The sequence below is a fragment of the Falco naumanni genome, chromosome 18, assembly GCF_017639655.2.
Source record: "Falco naumanni isolate bFalNau1 chromosome 18, bFalNau1.pat, whole genome shotgun sequence".
Classification (NCBI taxonomy): Eukaryota; Metazoa; Chordata; class Aves; order Falconiformes; family Falconidae; genus Falco; species Falco naumanni.
The window spans coordinates 351,935-371,241 of record NC_054071.1 but is presented as its reverse complement, the minus strand read 5'-3'; the positions used below and the strand labels follow the sequence as shown (position 1 = coordinate 371,241).

The following is a 19,307-nucleotide window of genomic DNA, read 5'->3' as shown; positions in this document are numbered from 1 at the left end:
TCTTAAAAAAAAATCAATGGCAGTGCTATTGATATAAAGAAAAAAACAGACCATTCTTTTGCTGCAAAGGAGAAAGGAAAAGTTACAGGAGGTTGGATTGTGTCAGTGATTTGCTCAGTAGCCTGCAGAAAACTATACTGAGTTAGAACCATTTTGCCCATTTCATACAAAAATGGCATCTAAAGCTGCTTTCCCACTTGTTGCTACCTGAGCTGCAGTTCTAGTAATGTTTGTCTCAGGAGAAGCACCGAAGAGCTCCTTAGAGGTTTGGGTTTTTTTTTTTTCATATGGCTAGAAATGGTCTCATAATGTCTCAACAGAATTTGCAGTGGTGAGTTTGTTACTTTAGTTAAATAACGGCCAGCAGAGCTGAAACCCACTGATCAATCTTTTTTGTGCTAGATGCGAAAGCCAAGAGCTGTACAGGTAAGATCCTTTCAGGCAGTGCTTCAGCTGAAACGCAAAACCACTGAACTTCCATGTTCAGACCAACCAGTGGGTAAGGGGGTGATAGTGGCTGGTAAGCGTACAGATCCCTTGACCTCCCACACAAGCTCTTCCTACATCTGTTAGCAAACCTGTTGTCGTGTTAAAGATTGATCTCAGTTATAAGCCCTAACTCAGACTCCTCGTTAATCTCCACCTAAAAACACTAGCTATGGAAGAGCCTAGTATACAATCACCTACCCAAGCACCAGGGGAATTGAATACAAAGAAAGCAAAAGTCATTGTCATTTCCCTCTGTTCAGACAGCTTGCTTTTAACCACCCCCAATGAACTGAGTAGTGCTAATGTGTATTTCCTTCTAAAGCCTGTCGGTTGTCTTGTGCCATGTATAGCTCAGCATGCTCATTCTTTGCTGATTAATTTCTACAAATAACAGAATACGTAATCTAGCTCCAGAAACCTGTATTGTTTTTATTTGCTACTACTACTACTATATGATGTAGGATCGTTGTATTTTGTGGATCCCGTGGATACGTGTACAAAGTAGGCACAAACTGAGAAGTATTTTACCACTGTTCAGCACAAGAGTCAATTGGGACGCTGGAGGAGGGTGTCAAGTCCAGTTTAACAGCTCTCTTTGAATTTGAGATATTTCACTGTAGAAAACTCACAAGAGCCTTTGAGATCCATTTGCTTCCTGGGGATGTTTTCTTTTCCTTTTGTTTTCTCCCTTTTTGCTACACCTCTGCTGTCATCCCAGACTCAGGTCTGGATGTTTTCTTGTGGTGTGTGGGCAGGAGCCCAGGGGAGGAGGGGGAAAGCAGACCTAATTACAGGGGATGGTCTCAAAAATAGAGTTGCTTTTCCCCTGGTCTGTGAGCTGGTGTGAGAGGTAGATGTTCTAGTTCTTTCCATAGTATTGGAACAACAGGAGGGCGGAGTTACTGGCAGATGTACTGTCTTACATGGGTTTAAACTAAGCTCAGAGTTACACAGCCATCACAATAGAAACAACTGAAGTAATTTTACATATTTAGCTTCCTTTCCTTCCTGCTTCCCTGCTGTCTCTTTCCCTCTAGCACTCTTTATAGGAGTATCAACCACCTATTCCTTCCCTGCAGATACTCAGTGTGGCCACAACATGACCACATCCTGCCCCAAACAACTACATCAAAAAGGAAAAGCCAGCAGAACTGCCAGTGCTCAGCTGGGGAAAAGGAACAGCAGTGATGGACCAGTTCCTGGAGGTGCACGCAGATCTCAGTGAAGAAAAAGCACCAGCTTGCTTCATCATGGTGAAAGTTCTTGTAACAATATTGCATGAAACTGGGGGAAAAACTGGGAGAAGGAGGAGGGCCTTGTGGTTTGCCAAATGAAATGGTCCAGGGAGAGAATGTGTGAAAGATGGAAAGGTTTGGATCACATCAGAGATGTGGTTCAGCACGTCCCTATAAACACCGTACTGGTACAACTGACAGCAGCACAGTGAAGTGCAGGATTAAGACTAACCAGCTGGCGGTGAGAGAATATCGGCAGCAGCATCCCTATGCCCATCTCCTTTGCCTCGGTTTCCCACACTGCAAAATGAAAGTTTATGGAACAGCAGGACCTGAAGGGCTCCGAGAGCTTGCCTGCCCAAAGCACAGAGTGAGGAGTAAATGAGACTATTCCCCATACAAGGCAGTAGTTCATGGTCTGTTGTCATACCCATTCTAAATTCTCATTTTGGGGGTTTTAACTGTAAAAACTTGTCTTGCCCTGGGCAGATGTTCAACTTGGAAAGCTTCCAGACTGGAAGCTTTTCTTCAGTTCTTTTGAAAAAAATCAGAGGAAAAAAATAATTTAGCTACGTCCAAAGTCAAAAGAGCATTTTCCAGTGGCAGATTCCGAGAAAGTCCTGGCCTCACTCACACTAGGCTGGAGTAGCAGCTCAAGTGTGTGTGACTGCTCCTGATAAAGCCCTTTGCAGGACTTGTTCTTTGTTAGGGTCAGCACATCTGAGGTCTCTTTGTGCTTCCAGAGTCTGGATTCAAGGACGAGTTTGGGGAGAGGCTGAAGTATTCCGTGTTATAACTATTCTCTGTTTCCCAAGGCTGATGGAAGTTTTGGGATATCATACTATTAAAGCAGCCCTGAGGCTGCTCTGATATGCACTGGGATGAGCAGAGGATAAAGCAGGGCCCTGGATGGCTTCAGAACGCACTGGTAAACCATAACTGAACACTTGGGGAGGATACATAATTTATAGAGATACCTTCTTTAAAGAAGGTATGTAGATATCATAATTAATGATGACATACATTGTTGAGGCAGTCATTAGCCTTGAACATTAACCTCTGACTCCTGTCAGACACATTATTGGGTTCAACTGATCTGAGATTTGATCCAGGCAAGCAGTTCCTGCACAAGTTGGCACAAGACTAAGAATCTCTCCTGCTATGAAATCTTAAACTACATGGAGAAACTTGGAGTGACTTGGGGGGATAATTAAACACACAAGTCATGCGCTAACTAGATCAGTTAACTTCTCTTCAGTTCAGCTTTCTAAAGCTGGAACAATTGTGAGTCCAGCTCAAGAGCAGAAGATATGTCCGTGCTGTTTGTCCATGTCCAGCCTGAAATACAGTAACTGTCTACAGTGAAGCTTTAAACCTGGAAGAGCAGTGCATGAGCCAAAGCAGAGAAGTGTGGGTGAAATGCTCTGGAAAGCATATGGCCATGTTACACTTGTCTGCAGTTTGTGCCAGCACACCTGTACTTTAATGTGGAGACTAAAATAGAAAGTGAAGTTGCTTTAACTACGACATCTGGAAAGCCAGAAACAGCAAAATAAATGGGAAAAGCTGTGGAATAGAGAGAGTCAGTAAAACGGCTACAGGGTAGCTGGATTTAAGCAAAGGGGCAGAAGTCATGGAAAGTCCTCTGGGAAACAAACTCGACAGGAAATAATACTGTTATAAAAGTACATGCACTGGCTATTACTGCGGCTGTAAAGCTTTCAAAGGGCTAGTTCTCATTTACTGACAGTGGACATAACGGTTTTTTAACCTTGGCTCTGCTAAATTACAATCTTTTTGGAAGATATCCATGAGAAGTGCATTAGACGACACCCAAACCAAACAAACTTCATTGCTGGGCCATAAAAATAAAAAGGATGAGTTTGATGCTGAAGCATTGGGACTGACCATTGGAAGACCCAGCTTTGTCTCGTTCTCTGGTCGGTTACCTCTCTGATTCTGGGCACATAACATAGGGCTTTCAAGAAAAGCCAGTTCCTTATGAGGTTGTATCTGCTCCACGTGTTCACCTTTACTGGCATTCAAAATCTTATTCCATTTGTCTGACTTTCAGTTCCACAATCAGTTCTTGTTTCTGACATAGAGATGAGGTGGTCTGGCTCTGAACTTCTCATTCAGTCTTGCACTGAATTTGTGTTTGTGCTAAGGTTTTTTTGAGTCTGTCACAGCAAAGAACTCTGTAGGGTTACTAGTGTGCTTAAAATTACATTACCTATTCCTATGTTAGGTCAAGGCTGAATGCAAGTGTGTTTTTCTAAGTGAGAAAAGGGGGCAAGGAGGCATCAGTCTAGGAAAATTTACAGAAAGCACCAGCTGCTTTTTGGTAGCATCGGAATTTTTAGGTGGGCTTCAAACTGCCCATACAGAATGCAACATCTGCAAGTTTGCAGTTGCTATGAATAAACTGTGGGTGAAACTGAGCAAGTCTCATCCTTTGGTTACCCAGAGACGTTTACGGCTATCTGTATGACTCACTACTTAATTACTGTTTGCATTACCAAAGCACCCAGAGGTCTCAGTCAAGCGTGGGACCCCATCGTGTTAAGAACTGTACATACACAGGGAGACAGTCGCTGCCTCAGAGAAGCTGCAACACAGACTTGACTGAATCAGGACTGGAGGGAAGCAAAGGCTTAGAGAGGGGCTGGCTGTCACACAGCAGAGCAGCGTGGGGAATAAAACCCTTATCCTCTTGTATCTCTGCCCAGTTCTCTACAAACTAAATCACACTGCCTCTCTGTACTTGCAACAAAAGAGACAAAAAAAGCCCAAAAAGGCAGCAAAAAGGCAACGGGTATTGTACAAAATGGTGCTCAAAGTAGTAAAAATGCTCTCAAATCAAATGCTTAAAACACCTGTCTTATTAAGGAAAACAGGACAGAACTACGAAGAACCTTGATCTGACTTGAGTAAAAAAGCATCGTTGTTCAGGGAGGTATCCCTGATTTTCATCTCAATGGGAACAAGACTACCAAGGTATTCTATCTCAATTACTTTGCTCTCTTTCTTTGTAAGCTGAGTACCTTGAGTCCCAGGCCGTGATCACCAACACATCAGGTGGCCTCTCTGCAGTTTAGAGCCAAGTCCAAAAACATTCCCTAATTCTTCTTAACTCCTATTGAGTTATGTAGGAAAGCAGAATCTCTGGAAGAAGCTGGAGCAGGTATGCGTAATTAACCATTTTATATCAGAGACTGAATCAAAGACTCAAGATGTCTGAAAGATGTGCTGAACTTCAAACACCATTTTTTGAAGGTCAGCGACTTCACTGTCCCAAGTCCTCCCACAGTACAAGAAGGTCTGGTCACGGAACACAGAAGGCAAGGCTAAAAATCTAGGGCCATCACTTCTAGGAGAACTCCTTCCTTCTTCAATGAACTTCAGGTTGACAGATGCTCCATTTTGCATGACGTATGTAAGTTGCGAGTATCTGACAACATCCATATATTCCTCATGGTAGCCTCCTGTGCACAATGAGCTCTCGAATGAACACACAATACAGGCTATTTCTGACAGGTTCAACCTCAAGGTCATGCTAGTCACAATACTTAATACACCAGGGAGAAAGATGGGTTCCAAATTAGTCCCTTGCAACATAAAGCAGCAGCTTCGCTTAACTGGAGATGCACAACAGCATCTGAATGAAAAAAAATAAAAAGGCGGCATAAACTTGAGCAGAGAACATGCTTTATTGAGAAGTAGATATAAGAACAGCACATTCTACCATGTCACGGGAACAGGGTTTAGCTTCTGCACAAGAATGGCCTTCTTCCCTACTCCACAACAGATCTACTTTGTTGGATAGTTTCATGAGCATCTGTAGTTAGTTACAATACAGGAGCAAAGGGCGTGAGACAGCAAAATTCAGTAATGCCCACAAGGTCTACATCATGTACTGATGATCCTTTTTTTTTTTTTCTTTTCTTTCAAGGAGGCAGAGAAAGGCAGACAACCATCAGAAGAACAATAGAGAACTTTTCCACATTAGGATGGGTCAGTAGTTAACAGGAAATGGCTCCTACCTCCTGGCACAATGCAAGTGCTTCATTTCAGACACCATCCAGTGAGGAAGCATTGGAAGGTTTAAATGAAATCGGCACTGTGTGATGCTGCCATCATCTACCCCAGCATTGTCCCCCCCTGTTAATCACACTGGAGCCATGTAGGAAACCTGTGGCAGTGGTTATACTTGAAAGCCATTGTACGATAGTTTCTTCCGGTGGTCCTGATGGAAGAGAGGAAGTAAAAGTTCTTTTTTGTTTTACAAAGACAAACAAGGATGCACTGTCAGAGAAGCATACCATCCACACAGCTAACCAGAGCTGCCACTGATGCACAGAACGTACACTGTAGGCAATCCAACAACTGACAATATTTGCATTGTAGAGTTTCTGTGGCTGTTTGGACAAGGTTAGCAAACATCTGCCTAAAGTTTTTGTTTCTTCAGTCTAGAGGGAAAAAATCCTCTCCAATACCAAGAGACCTACAAATCAGGGAAGACTGCTCCGGGAAAAATATCTCCACTGAAATACACTGAACATGCTGTTTCTGTGTAAAGGAACCTACTAACTCCAAGAGATAAACCAGGAAAACACAGTAACTTATAATCGGAGGTCTCTCCAACAGATATGGTACTGTAGTAGCTCCAGGAGCATATACCAAGAGCAACTCTTTCAAACATCTCAGACCATGATGTTCTCACACACTTAGCCTCGACTCCTCCAGGGTAACACAAACAATCACACCACTCAGTTACAAGATATGCAAGTTTCTGACTGTACAATATTAACTATGTGAAGACCTGCTATATTATATGGAAAACACTGCTGAAAGAGGTGGCACATTACCTTACTAAAACTATTTGATACATGGAATAGAACAGGCCATCAAACAGGACTAGTTAAAAATGCTGAAGTCAGTGTAACTGCAGCTTGTTGGAAAACCAGACTTTCCCCAAACAAGCATTAGACCTTGTTCAAAAGCCACAGAATTTATCTCCATTACTCAGAACGCAAGGAACCTGAAGGAAGAAACAATCAGATTATAGGACACAATACAACCTCACTGGAATAAGAACATGAGGGTAAGACCAGTGACTGGACAGGTACAGTACCAGATATCAGAACTCCTTGGGCCAGTGCTGCTAGGAGCTTCGTTTGGGTCCTATACAGATCCAATCCTTGCAACCTCATTGAGGCCGAAACATAAAGTTCCTCAGAACTAGCGTCTGTGGTGTGCACAAAAGATCTGGGCCAGAACAGTACCAAGGGGAACTGATCTTTCAGGAGGGTACTGTACCAGCCAATCACGACAGCAACAGATACAACAGAGATCCCTAGGGTACTTCCTACTGCTGGGGTTCACTGGCTTCAGGAGTGATAGACAGCTAAGTTCCCTTAGGAGGGGTCCATTTCAAACAGCTGGGATCCATTATCTTATTGCTGTTGGATCTTTTTGCCTCTTTGGCTATCCATTCATCAATCAGATCCTAAGGAAAAGAGCATGAAAGAGCAGATTAAAACAAATGATCCATGTGGAGAATTATCCATGGCACACCACCACACATCTAAGTCCACAAATCTGAAGATGACTAGCCTACTAACTGCATAGTGTGACAAAAATAACATTTCCCCCACAGAGCTTTCTAGAAGCCCTTCCAATTACACTAATAAGGCTACATTCATCTACAAAGTGAAGTCTCAGGAAGCAGAAAACAAAAGAGAGAAGCTGTCACATTTTGAGATTTATAAACCATTTGTCTCGTATCTAATGAGGACACAAACAGGACTCATTCAGGATTCCGTTAATTCAGTTCACTTTTATGTCATCTGGTTGCCCAATAAAGGGCAGGCATGATGAGGACCATGATGGGAACGTTGATCCATTGCTCCCCTAAAAAGCCACTTATAATGAGCAACATTATTCCACACACCAGAAAAGGAAGGTCAATACATCATATTCTTATGCTACTGAAGAATCAAGTTGGTTGCCCATGTCGTATTTTATCAGTTACTGCATCTGAAAATTACAGTGCTCCCCCACTAGAATGAAAAGGCTAGAAAATCCAGCACAATGCAAAGGCAATGCTGATTTCGGCAGGTTCACGTGAATCTAACAGCTAAATATAAAGACACAAAAATACAGAAATAGCTATCACAAATCATACCTGTCTTTTTAGGACCAGGTGTTTTCCTTTCCAGTACTTGAGCATCTGAAGTGCCTGCAACGTGCTAACAATGTCGACAGGGTTTACTGCAGTCTCCTGGCTGATTTCTGCAAACCAGTATCAGTTCGTGTCAGAGCAGAAACAAACTCCTCTGTAATAGCCTGTAACTGTTAAGTTTCCAACTCCAAGTTTTATGCAACTCCTTTTGAAGGGGTACACACAAAATGCCTCACACATACTAAGGAGATACATGCAGTGTTACTGTTGCTGCCGGCTTGCACCCCTTGTCCACCCTGGTTACCTACAGCACTTCTATACAACTTGCCTTTGCTTATTTCACTCTTGAAGACTAATTGATTGCAAAGAGCTTGAAGAGCCATGGGCTATGGGTACAAGCCATGCAGAGCTGTACAGAAACAGCCCAGCTCACCCAAAAACTGAAAGCCAGCCTACACATCACAATGATTTAGTGATACAATTTTAGGATCCAAGTTAAGGTGTAATCCTCTGAAAGACAGCTCCTTCTTCAGAACTACCTTGGTATCTCTATGAAATGCTGCACACTCCTAGGTGCCATAATCATAAAAATGCTATTTAAAGAGGTCCAAATAGTGTTAGTATTTTAACCGTGGCAGGACTGGAAAGGAGCCATACCCAACTACAGGAATATTCCTATGAAGAAACTAACTATGCTGTTGCACATCTACATGAATGGTCAAGCACGACCTGCCTCATATTTGAGGAAAATCAGTGAGATGCATAGGTATGTTCCTGAACCAATTCACTACAAGCTTATTTAGCTTAAAAACATACCTTTTATAGAGATCTCTTTTCCTTGAAAATTATGCAGGTAACGAAGGAGAACTTCTTTCCAGTAACTACGGTAGCTGATGAGGCCTAAATCAGACAAAGGGCGTTCTGGAGAGCCAACTTTTTCTTCTACTTTAGAAAGCAAATAGCCTGTAAAGGAAAGAAAACCTATTTATCTTTCCTAAACTGTCACCCTCTTTAGCACACGCAGAAACCAGCTATAATGAAAACTGCTCAACCATCACCATCAATACATTAGATTTCTTGGTGAAATTGTCACGTTGGGCAGAATAATGTTTGTAGAATTTCTCTCTCTCTACTTACTGAAGTCAATGAGCATTTTGCCGTAACCTTGCCTCATATATTGAGGCATTGTCAGGATACAAGAAACATTATAGTTGAGAAAAGAATTCTTCTCCTAAAAACAAGAACAGAGAGGACAGATTAACAGGTCTAGATCTGTACAAATGATGGGTATACCATAATCCCAACAAACTGAACAAGCCTGTGCAACTGATACAATACAAGGTGAAAGCAGCAACAGTAGAAAAACCTGCTTAACAACAAGTAACGTGATCATCCTTCAGCTACCAACCTGGCTTAGTGTCTTACTTTATTAGCCCTTAAATTGGGTGTCTGGTGCACAATTTCAAGCCTAGGATGGCTGGCCATGGAGCTGTACCTGAGGAACTGGTAACACACTCACTACCACCTCTGTCATCTACCAGGTTTACATGCAACAGGAAAGTGACATAACAGCACATCCTGGTTTTGGCCAGGATACGAGTTTCTTCTTAGTAGCTGCTGCAGTGCCGCATTTTGGATTTGCTATGAGAACAATGTTATTGACACACTGGTGCTTTTAGTTGTTGCTAAGTAATATTTATACTAAGTCAAGGACTTTTCAGTTTCTCAGGCCCTGCCCGCAAGAAAGCGGGAGGGGCACAAGAAACTGGGAGGGAGCAGAGCCAGGACAGCTGATGCGCAGTGGCCAAAGGGGTACTCCACAGCACAGAACATCATGCTCAGTATATAAACTGGGAGGAGGTGGTCTGAGTCTGTCGATCACTGCTCAGGGACTGACTGGGCATTGGTCAGCAGGTGGTGAGCAACTGTACTGGGCATCACTTGGGGTTTTTTCCCCTTCCCTTTGGATTTTATTCCTCTCCCCTTCTCATTATTATTACTGTTGTTTTGTTATTATTATTATTATTTTATTTCAATTGCTAAATTGTTCTTGTTTCAGCCCTTGCATTTTACCTTTTTCCTGATTCTCCTCCCCATCCTGCTGGGCACGGGGGGAGTGAGCGAGCAGCTGTGTGGTACTTGGTTGCCAGCTGAAGTTAAACCACAACACAGCAGCATTATAAGCACATTGAAATGTTCAGATAAAGACAACTCAGACACACTTATCTGCAGATCAATGCCATTTTTCCTTAGAACTTTTTTTTTCTTAGATATTTATCCAGTTTCGACTCAGTTATTTAAGGAATATAGTTGCCTGCACTTTATTTGGGAGAGTATTCTCCTACCTACAGAATTTCACGGACTGAAACCTCTAAACTACACTGCATGATATCACCATGTCCAGAAGGGTAGTAACTTTTTCTGTATTGAAGTAACAACAACCAGGAAATGTATTTCACTCATGTGCAGCAGAGATTAAACAAACAGATTGGCTATTTTTTAGGTAGGCAACATGTCTGAGAAAACAGCTGAGAAAACTGGCTCCTATTCTAAGCTTAGCCAGTGACTTACTTGAGTTATGCCCCAGTTTCTCCACCTAAGAATTTTTATTCCTTCAAGTACTTCATTAAAAAAAACCCAAAACATGCTGACTAATACTTAGTTTATTTTTCTCTAAATTTTCTTTATCCTTTCTTTTGCCTATATTTAAGACACCACTATGCTTCCTAGCAACAACAGTTCATTTGAGCTGATTTGGTTTTTGTTAGTAATGACAAAAGATGCTACAGCAAAACACCTCCAATCCCTGCAGCAAAGTATGAACAATTTATGCAGATCCGGTTTGAAACTTTATCTATTCCTAAAAGCAACAAATCCCAAGACTGCAAGAACTCTGAGGGGAGATTCAGTACTGATAATTGGTGTCCTAAATCTCATTCTAGAGAGGCAGTAATGCATATGTATGTATTTTCAACTAACCTTGGAGAAATATCCTATCAGGTGACAGCCAGTGTTGTCAGCTTCAGTCATGACATAGAAGAGGAAGGGTTCAACATCATAATACAGTGTTTTATGGTCCAAGAAAAGTTTTGCCAGCAGACACAGGTTTTGACAGTAGATCTAGAAGCAAAATAATAGAGTACACCAGTTTATTATAGAGGAACATCCAAGACTGGACAAAAACAGGCATACATGGGAAACGACAAGAACATTCTGATTCATCTGAGAAATGACATGCACTCTTTCAAATAGAGCAGCTGGGTCAGGAAACAATTCCATTTGTGATGAAACTTGATAAGCCTAGCCTCCTAAGGCTGGGAATTGACATTTGTGATATTCATCTCTGAATGCTCTAAACATCACATCCCCAGTGAAGAGGAGCAGAAGGTGGGATCTCTGCTTGCTTGCACTATATTGCATTAATCCAGTGCTTCAAGGTTATCTCCGGTAAATATCAAAGATTCCTCCCAACTTCCAGCAGTGCAGAATTTAGCTTTTGCATTTGTTTCTTTGTTCTTTCCTCTGAAACCTTCAAGACCAGACACAACGCAAGACAGGGCACAAGCATGGTGCTACTACCTAGCACTGTATCTGCAGCTGCAGATGCATGTTCTGCCCTTCAATTCAAGGTTAAGGAGGTCACCTTCAAATTTAGGCTGCTTCCCACTCTAACCCAAATTTCACTGAGTATTCACCACAGTGAATGGGAGATGGGCAGTAGCAGCCTACTGAGGTCAAGCACAGTAATCTTCCCACTAACTTTCAGAAAGAGATCTTGACACATATCTCCAACCATAGTAGGAGACAACAGATAGAACTGCTGGAGCACAACAGGGCTGAGGAATAACCACAAAGAAAACGCAGACAAAACTGCTGCTAGAATTGCAAGAATGAACAGATCAGACTCTAGTAGCCTTTCTGCAATTAAGAGGGAGAAAGGGCCATTTGCATCCTGGTTCTTTACAGGAAAAGCAGTGCCTGGCACATCTCAAAAATAGGCTCCACACTCAAGACTGACCTAATGATCACAGTTGTTACCTTATTCTTTTTCCCATCCACTTCAAACACCGAAATGGAGCCTTTGCGGTAGATTTCATCACCTGGTGGATGTTTCCAAACACATTTTGCCTACGACAGGAAAACAAAGTTAGGGTGACACTCCTGTTTTAAGGGCAGAAAAAGTTACAACAGCTACTGGGTATACCAGGAAACATGCAGTCTTCCCCCCCTCCTAAAGTGAGCAACTGAGTTAACAACGATAATGTTTTAAAATGTTTACATGCTGACAACAGATTTAAAACTTGGGAATCAGCTCTACCCTAACCCTTACCATGTGTCTGCGCAGTATTGTCTGGCTCTTCATATATTTGAGACAGAACTCACACATGTAGAGACGTCCCAGACGAGCATACTCTTCTGGGTAAGGAGAATGATACCAGGTATCCAGCTCATAACGGCCAAAAGCGATTGTTTTAATCATATTGCTGCCTTCTGTGATCTGGCCCTGGAGCCGCAACTTCTCCTATGAATGAAAAAAAAAGGATAATTATTTTTTTAAAAAAAATATTAAAAGTAGGTAGAGAAGGGGGACCTATTTGTTTCCCACAAGGACATCATTCACTTCAAGTCTTCTAAATTCATCCTTCAATGTGACAACATCTAATGACCCATCCCACAGACCTCCTCAGTCAAAACAGTCTGAGCCCTGTCCACAAGCAGCACGGTACAGACTGTTCTTTCATCAGGATTCGTCTTGTGAATCAGCACTTAGCAGCATGACAACACTAGGATCATATTCTTTCTGTCACGAAGGCAATGTAAACTCCTTGCCGCTTCACGCTTCTTTCCTAATCTGTAGGGAAAGGATACAGCCTAATGCTCTGTCTCAGAGATACCCCACACGCAACTGTCACTTGGTAACCATCAGAGTATCTTTCGGCTCATGTCTGGAGATGGAAGGTGGGTTTGGAAAGCACCTACAAGGTTTTGAGCTCCATTCCACAGTCACTGGCTGCTGTCAAGATGGTTTTTGTCTTCTGTTATCATCACTCCTTAGCCACTCCTTCAGTGGACAGCTGAAGCTGTCCACTCTTTCACTGAAAACGAACACCTATTAAATGGGACTGTTACTAATTATTCCTCTTGCAGGCACTGCAGCATTCATGGCTGCAAATGCTTAACACCAGCTGTATTTTCAGCAAACCCTCTGAATGAGTGGCACTTAAATGTTATCCCTAGTGTAACTTGGCTGACTTGGCTGGGCTGTAGTTGCTTTTCTCACAAACGCTGATTCTATCTGCACAAGTACAACAAAACCCAGAAAGCATTCACGTTTCTAACAAATACATTTGTTATGTGATTTTTGAGTTAGAAGTCTCACCAGGTCCTCAGATGCCCGTGCTTGTGCTCTTCGGAAAAGCTCGAGGTCATACTCACTCGTCAAGTTTTCAAGCAGAGGTTCCCTAGTATTGCCATAGGTTTGTCTGTGCTCCTAGAACAATAAAATAATAGGAGGTTTTGCTGCCATGGTGCTGCTAAACTGTTGGATTTTGCAGCATTTTTAGCTGAGAATGCTGCAGGATGACTGGGAAAGCCAAACTCCTGTTTAGTGGTCTCATTCCAGACAGGAGGGAATGAAAGAATAAAGTCATTGCTTTTACCATGTATTTTTCTTTTTGCTCCTTGCTTAGCCCCGAGTTCCTCTTCTTCCTGAGCTCAGCTACTTTCTCTTTGTAACGCAGCTGTCTCTCTGTTGGTGCCTGAAAGAAAGCAGAGGTGGAAACCTTCACTAGGTTTCATCCACTTTAAAGTTTTCTTTACCTTCCCGCCCTATAGGACCTCTGTCCTGGCTTTCATTTTATGATGTTTGCTGCCTCTGAACCAAATCCCGTGCTAATAAGAGGGCACTGCAGGTACAACATCAGTATGTAAAATAGGAAATTTTTCTTTCTACCACAGCTTGCCTTTGCCAGTGTACCTCAGTCCCACAAGACAGGGTGCACTCCTTATGTGCTGCTTAATCATAGGGAAAAGCTCAAGCTGACTCATTAAGTCATCTTGACTCAAGTCCAAGATGCAGGAACTGAAAATTTTAATTCCCCTGGTTTTATTCTTTTCTGTTTAGTCAGAGCAAAATTGTAGTTTACAGTGCTGCAGGAATTCTCTTGTCCTACATATTAAAGCACACAGAAAAGGTCATCCTGAGAACAGCTCCAGCCTCCTTTGTAAATACTACTGGCCAATGCCACCTCTCTGCTCTTGCTAGGTGCTCCAGTCTCACGTTTGAGGAATACAACGAATTGCCCTTGCTGAAACAAATCAGAGATGACAAATGGGCGTGCCAGGACTCACCGCAACAGCTTATCTGAAGTGAAGAAGGAAGATCAAGTTAAAATCATTGCTGCTGGAAACGACAAGCTGAAGTTTTCCCACTGAAAACTGAGCAGCCACTCTATTAAGTGCAGACTGCCTACCTGGTGTCTGGTGGCGTGCCTGTTGTTGTCATCCTGCCGATGGGCCAGCATTCTCTCCTCAATCTGTTTATCCCGACTCTGGGCTCGCACCTGGAAGCCAAAACTCATGCTGCAGCAAAGTACTATCAAAGGCTTCATCTTTTCCTTCTCTTGTTTTGGTGAGTTTTCTGAACTGTAATTCACAGATGATTTGACGCACAAATGCTACTGTCTTACAGCTAAAGACATCAGCTGAAATATGTTAACTCTATCTTCTGTTCATAAATGATAGGTCTTGGCATTTTGTTCAAAAAAATTGGTAAGGAAGATAAAACAAAAAAGACTTATTTACCTTGCACTCATCTGCTGAGAGATTATGATATAGTGGGCATCCTGATATGGAGAAGTGTCGCTCATGTTTTCCAGTTAGGTGTCCTGCAGAGGATCAGAAAAAAACACCACCTTTTAAAAAATATGATCATAAAGATGTTTAAAAAGCACTCAAGATGGGCAGATCCCTCATATGACCTTCTCAAGGAGCATGCTCAGTTTACCAGTGTGACAGAAGGAGCACGCTTCGTGGTTCATGGCAGAAGCTTTAAGAACAAAGAAGGAAAACCTTTTCCACACTAACTCAAAAGCTGCAGTCCATGCAAGCAGCCACACATATCTGAGGTCTGCAAAAATTTGTTTCTGAAAACCTGCTTCTGGCAGAGACTGGCACCCTACCTGCAAGAATCTGCATTCTCCTCCCACACCTGTGCCCATACTCTTAACTTGTTCTTCACCCTAGCATCCCCCAAACACTCCTAGCCGGAAAACACCTCCAGAAAGAATATACCTACAAATATGCTTCATATCCCTTCTTTGTACCTACTTCTCAGTAATATTCCTGATCATAATTAAGTGCATATTGTTAGGATGCATAAACTCAGCTGAGTGGGACTTTGAATATCACAGCAGGAAGGCAAAACCCAACAGATTAATCCTGGAGCTGAAATTACCTAAAGAGTTACAACCAGGAGTGGGACATTTCATGTTGAAATTGTAGCTTTCATGGAAGCGGCGGCGCTTAGGGCGGTGAGACAGGTCACTTCCAGAATCCTTCATGGACATGTCCTTGGCAATGCTCTCATCATGGGATACGTTTGGACTGGAGATATCAATATCAGACTCTGAGGAAGGGGCATTCCCGGTGGGGGTACGAGGCGGAGACTCATCGTGATCCGCTGCATTTTTAGTGTCTAAATAAGGATCAAGATGTTACAAATTTGTCTGAAATAAAGCTTTCAAAAAAAATATGTAAAGCAACTCCAGACAGCTGTCTCAAACGCTCTGTCCTCAGGATATTATACTGTGCCCTCAGAGAATGGAGTCACACACTCTTTCCAACAGCATTTTGCAAACTTTCAACGCCTCACTGCACCCTATGTACCTCTGTCAGAAAAGTCAACCACTTGCTCAGTCTCTGACCCAGATGAGCGAGTCTGCCGGAGTGGATATTTCTTTGGAGTCACAGGAGTAGGCTGCTGTTGGCTGCGGGTTACCCTCCTTGTAGAATAGACAGGCTCTTCTGCTCCAAACGATGGTGGATTACGAACTGGGCTGGAATCTAATTCCATAGAAACACCATAATTACACCCACAATAAGCACTGTAAGTCAAAAGAGTCACCTCGCACGTGCTCTGAAGTCTGTAATACCAACATCTGATAGCTGGTATCAACATAGAGTTCTGTCCTACCGCTCATGGCTGCACATCATCACAAAGACATGCTCCATTCTTCTGAGCTTAAATCTTTTGACACTTTTACCAACACTCAGGAATCTGGAATTAGATCAGCTTTCTATGGACTTAACTAGTAATTACAAACCAGCTTCCATTTGGAAAGCTAAAGAACCATTAGTTCTGATAGTTAGGTTATCAGTGTTCAGATAACCCTTGGGAATAGCAAGATTGCTTCTGGTGTGGAGCTATATTTGGAACCCTGTGTGTCGTTTTGTGATCCTGTGCTGCTCACAGACTATAAAACAATTATTTTGCATTAAAATAATGCTTTCATAATCCTAAAATCTCACAGACATCCCATACACACCCAACCACGTTTCCTCTTGTTTTTAAGACCTAATTACCAGATGATCATGTACATATATTTCTTACTTGCAATATATTTTTTCGCAAAACAAGATTCTTTATCAAAACGTATACATGAAGCAATGGAAAGAAGTTACTGTCATTTCCTCCCCTTGATGCCAGATGGCAGCTTATTAACAAACAGCCAAGAATGACTGCACTTACACTAAAAATGAGGAGGCGGACACATTCAATGTTTCCTCTTACAATACTGATGCCAAAGCATACAAAACAACTGGCAATATGTTGATCACATTTATTGCAGAGTAGGGTCAGCACCAGCAAGTCATGAAAACGCATCTTCCCTTGTAGTACAGAAACCCCAAAAAACCAGAAAACCAACTTTCACCTCCAAACACCCTCTCTCTAGCTTGGCTCCAGTACCAATAGAACTGTCTAGATGGAAAGTAAATTTTTAGAGTTCTCAGAAAAATCAGGCAAAGCTGGCAGCAGAATCGTGGTGTTTTGATTCCTACTTTCTTTAACAAATAGACGTTTTTACTTTTTGAACTGAGGATACTTGAGTTCTGACTTCTACTACCAGTGTAATCTTTAGACTATATTAACTCATTTGTGCAATATGCACATATAAAGACTGCTTTTTGCTGTGCTGCATTAATAGCAAATGAAAAACGTTAAATATTTTTATTTAGGTATAAACTCCACTCATTTAAGTTCTAAAGGTCAGGAATATGGAGTACATTGAGCCTGTTTTGCTTAAGAGGCTGCTTTTTCTTTCCTTTGTTTAAGAAAATAAAGCATTTACCTTGAGAGCTTTGACTGAGTCTGGCTGAGGAACGGGTCACACGGGCAGATCGTCGTGATGTGCCATCACTTTCAGAGCTGTCTGTATGCTCAGGATCAGTAGAAAAATCAGAGTCTTCTGTTCCATCTGAGCTACTGCCTGCGTTCCTCTGTGACACCACAGACCCAGACATTAGCAAAGGAGCATTTAAACTTGCATATTTTATTTATACTATTAAAACCCCCCACTATTTTATACTAGATAGATAAATTCAAGCTGACACAATGACACATGCAAGCTAATAAATGTCAAGTGTATTTACTCTGGAGAAGATATTTTAGCTCAATAAATATGCAGTGTCGGACAGTGCCTTTTATAATAACAAGTTTCTGCAAACTGATCCACTAAGGAAGATAACTGTAGCACTGGATTTTATTTAAAGCAAAAGGTAAATCAGGTTTAGGGCTAGTTTGGACAATGCTATGAACTGACCGTTCTCGGATCACCCTGCCAAGCCAACAACACTCCTGCACCATCTGCCTGTTCACAACAGCAGAGCCAGCCCAGCAGAGCACCAGGCGCCGCGGGAGCAGCTGGTGGAGCAAGCAGATGGGCTCCAGCAACGGCCACACTGGCTCTTCACCACTCAGCAACGCAGGGCAGAGAAAAGCAGGGCACTCAGCAAAGAGGCTGCGCTAGAACAGGCCGCGAATGCAGCCGCGTTCACCTTGTCCTGGCCCACCAGCGCGGCCCCCTGCACCACGCAGCGGCCTGCCCTGAGGGAAGCAGGCCCCGGGAGCTGGCGGGCAGCCACCAGGCCTCTCAAGATCCCTCCCCCGCACGACAGCCCTGACCCGACAGCCGGAGTGTGGAAGCGCCCACAGGTGTCGGCCAGAGCGGCCGGAGCCACGGGGCGCGGGCGGAGGCACCCCGCGGCCGCCGGCCCCGAGGGGAAGGCGCCGAGGCCGGCGCGCGCCTGAGGGGAGGGGCTGGGGCGCTGCCGAGGCCCCGCGCGCACGGGTGGCGCGAGCGCGGCCCCCGCGCCGCTTTGTTTTGCACCCAGCGGAGACTCGCCGGTCCCGACCAATCACAGCGTGCATGGGAGGAGCCGAAAGGGAGAACCCGCCAATGATAGCTTAAGAGAGCAACAAAGCGCGGCCGCCGAGCGTGACTGACGGCAGCCGCCAGCCTATCACTGCAAGCTTCCCTCCTAGTGAAACATCAACCGGGGTGGGATGGGGGAAGGGAGAGAGGGAGAAGCAAAGCACGCGCGGGGAGGATACCGTTGGGGGCGTAGATCGGCAGCCCCGGAAGCCAATCAGCGGCCAGCAAGGCAAGGCAGTCCGACCAATACGTGAACAGCTCTCCAACTGCCTGCCCAGTCGGGAAAACCAAGAGGCGGGCCGAGCTGCAGGCGCGGGGGAGGGGAAATGGTAACCGTTGGGGGCGATGAGTGACGAGCAAGATGGCCAATTAGCGCCCAGCATGCCCGTGTGGCAGCCACTCAGGAAGCGAGCGAGGCGGGCGCAATGGGCTGAAGGCCGCTATTTTCCCCCCGGTTTTGTGCCCATGAGAGGTAGCGGAGGGGGTGGAAAAGGGGGGAGAGCTACGGCCTGAGCTTCGCCAGTCCCCCGCCCGGTGCCTCCCTAGTCCCTCAGCCACGCTCACCTTCCTGCGCGGCATCCTGGGCGGGGGCAGTGAGGTTGGTTGGTCCCCGGCGCCCCCGGCCCGCGAAGCGGCAGTCGCCGCCGTGTTAGCGCTGGCGGGCTCCGTGGTGACAGCCGTGTCTCCCGTCTTGCGGCACCTCTGCTCCGGCGGCGCCAGCCTGCTGCCGCCAGTCCCAGTTCCCTGCTCGGTCCCTCACACTTCCGCCGGGACACGGCCCACACCCCCCGTCACGTGACCCCGAGCCAGTCCCGTGCCAGCGGGGGCTGCCATCTTGGATTCTGACGAGTGTCCCGGCGGCGCCGCCGCTGACGGTGAAGCTACCGGCGGCCATCTTGGGTTCGGGCTGAGGGCTGTTAGCGGGGGCTGGGGCGGCGGCCATCTTGGGTTTCGGCGCGAAGTCAG

At 44.3% G+C, this 19,307-nt stretch overlaps 1 protein-coding gene across 2 annotated transcripts; it reads right to left on the bottom strand.

Annotated features, from left to right (window-relative positions):
• Positions 1-5,415: 5,415 nt before the first annotated feature.
• Positions 5,416-19,122, bottom strand: KAT7 (lysine acetyltransferase 7). Of its 2 annotated transcripts, XM_040617584.1 has the most exons (15): positions 18,906-19,122; positions 17,259-17,406; positions 15,796-15,972; positions 15,365-15,604; positions 14,713-14,795; positions 14,382-14,471; positions 13,569-13,667; positions 13,289-13,399; positions 12,239-12,430; positions 11,947-12,036; positions 10,888-11,028; positions 9,046-9,139; positions 8,725-8,871; positions 7,912-8,018; positions 5,416-7,233 (listed from the first exon to the last, which is right to left on the bottom strand). In XM_040617584.1, exons 1-15 carry the CDS (start codon positions 18,918-18,920, stop codon positions 7,132-7,134), a joined length of 1,836 nt encoding a protein of 611 aa, XP_040473518.1. In that variant the 5' UTR covers positions 18,921-19,122; the 3' UTR covers positions 5,416-7,131. The 2 variants fall into 2 exon arrangements, with proteins under 2 accessions (XP_040473518.1, XP_040473517.1); XM_040617583.1 differs by lacking the exon at positions 18,906-19,122 and having other exon boundaries at positions 17,259-17,445.
• Between the last annotated feature and the right edge of the window lie 185 nt (positions 19,123-19,307).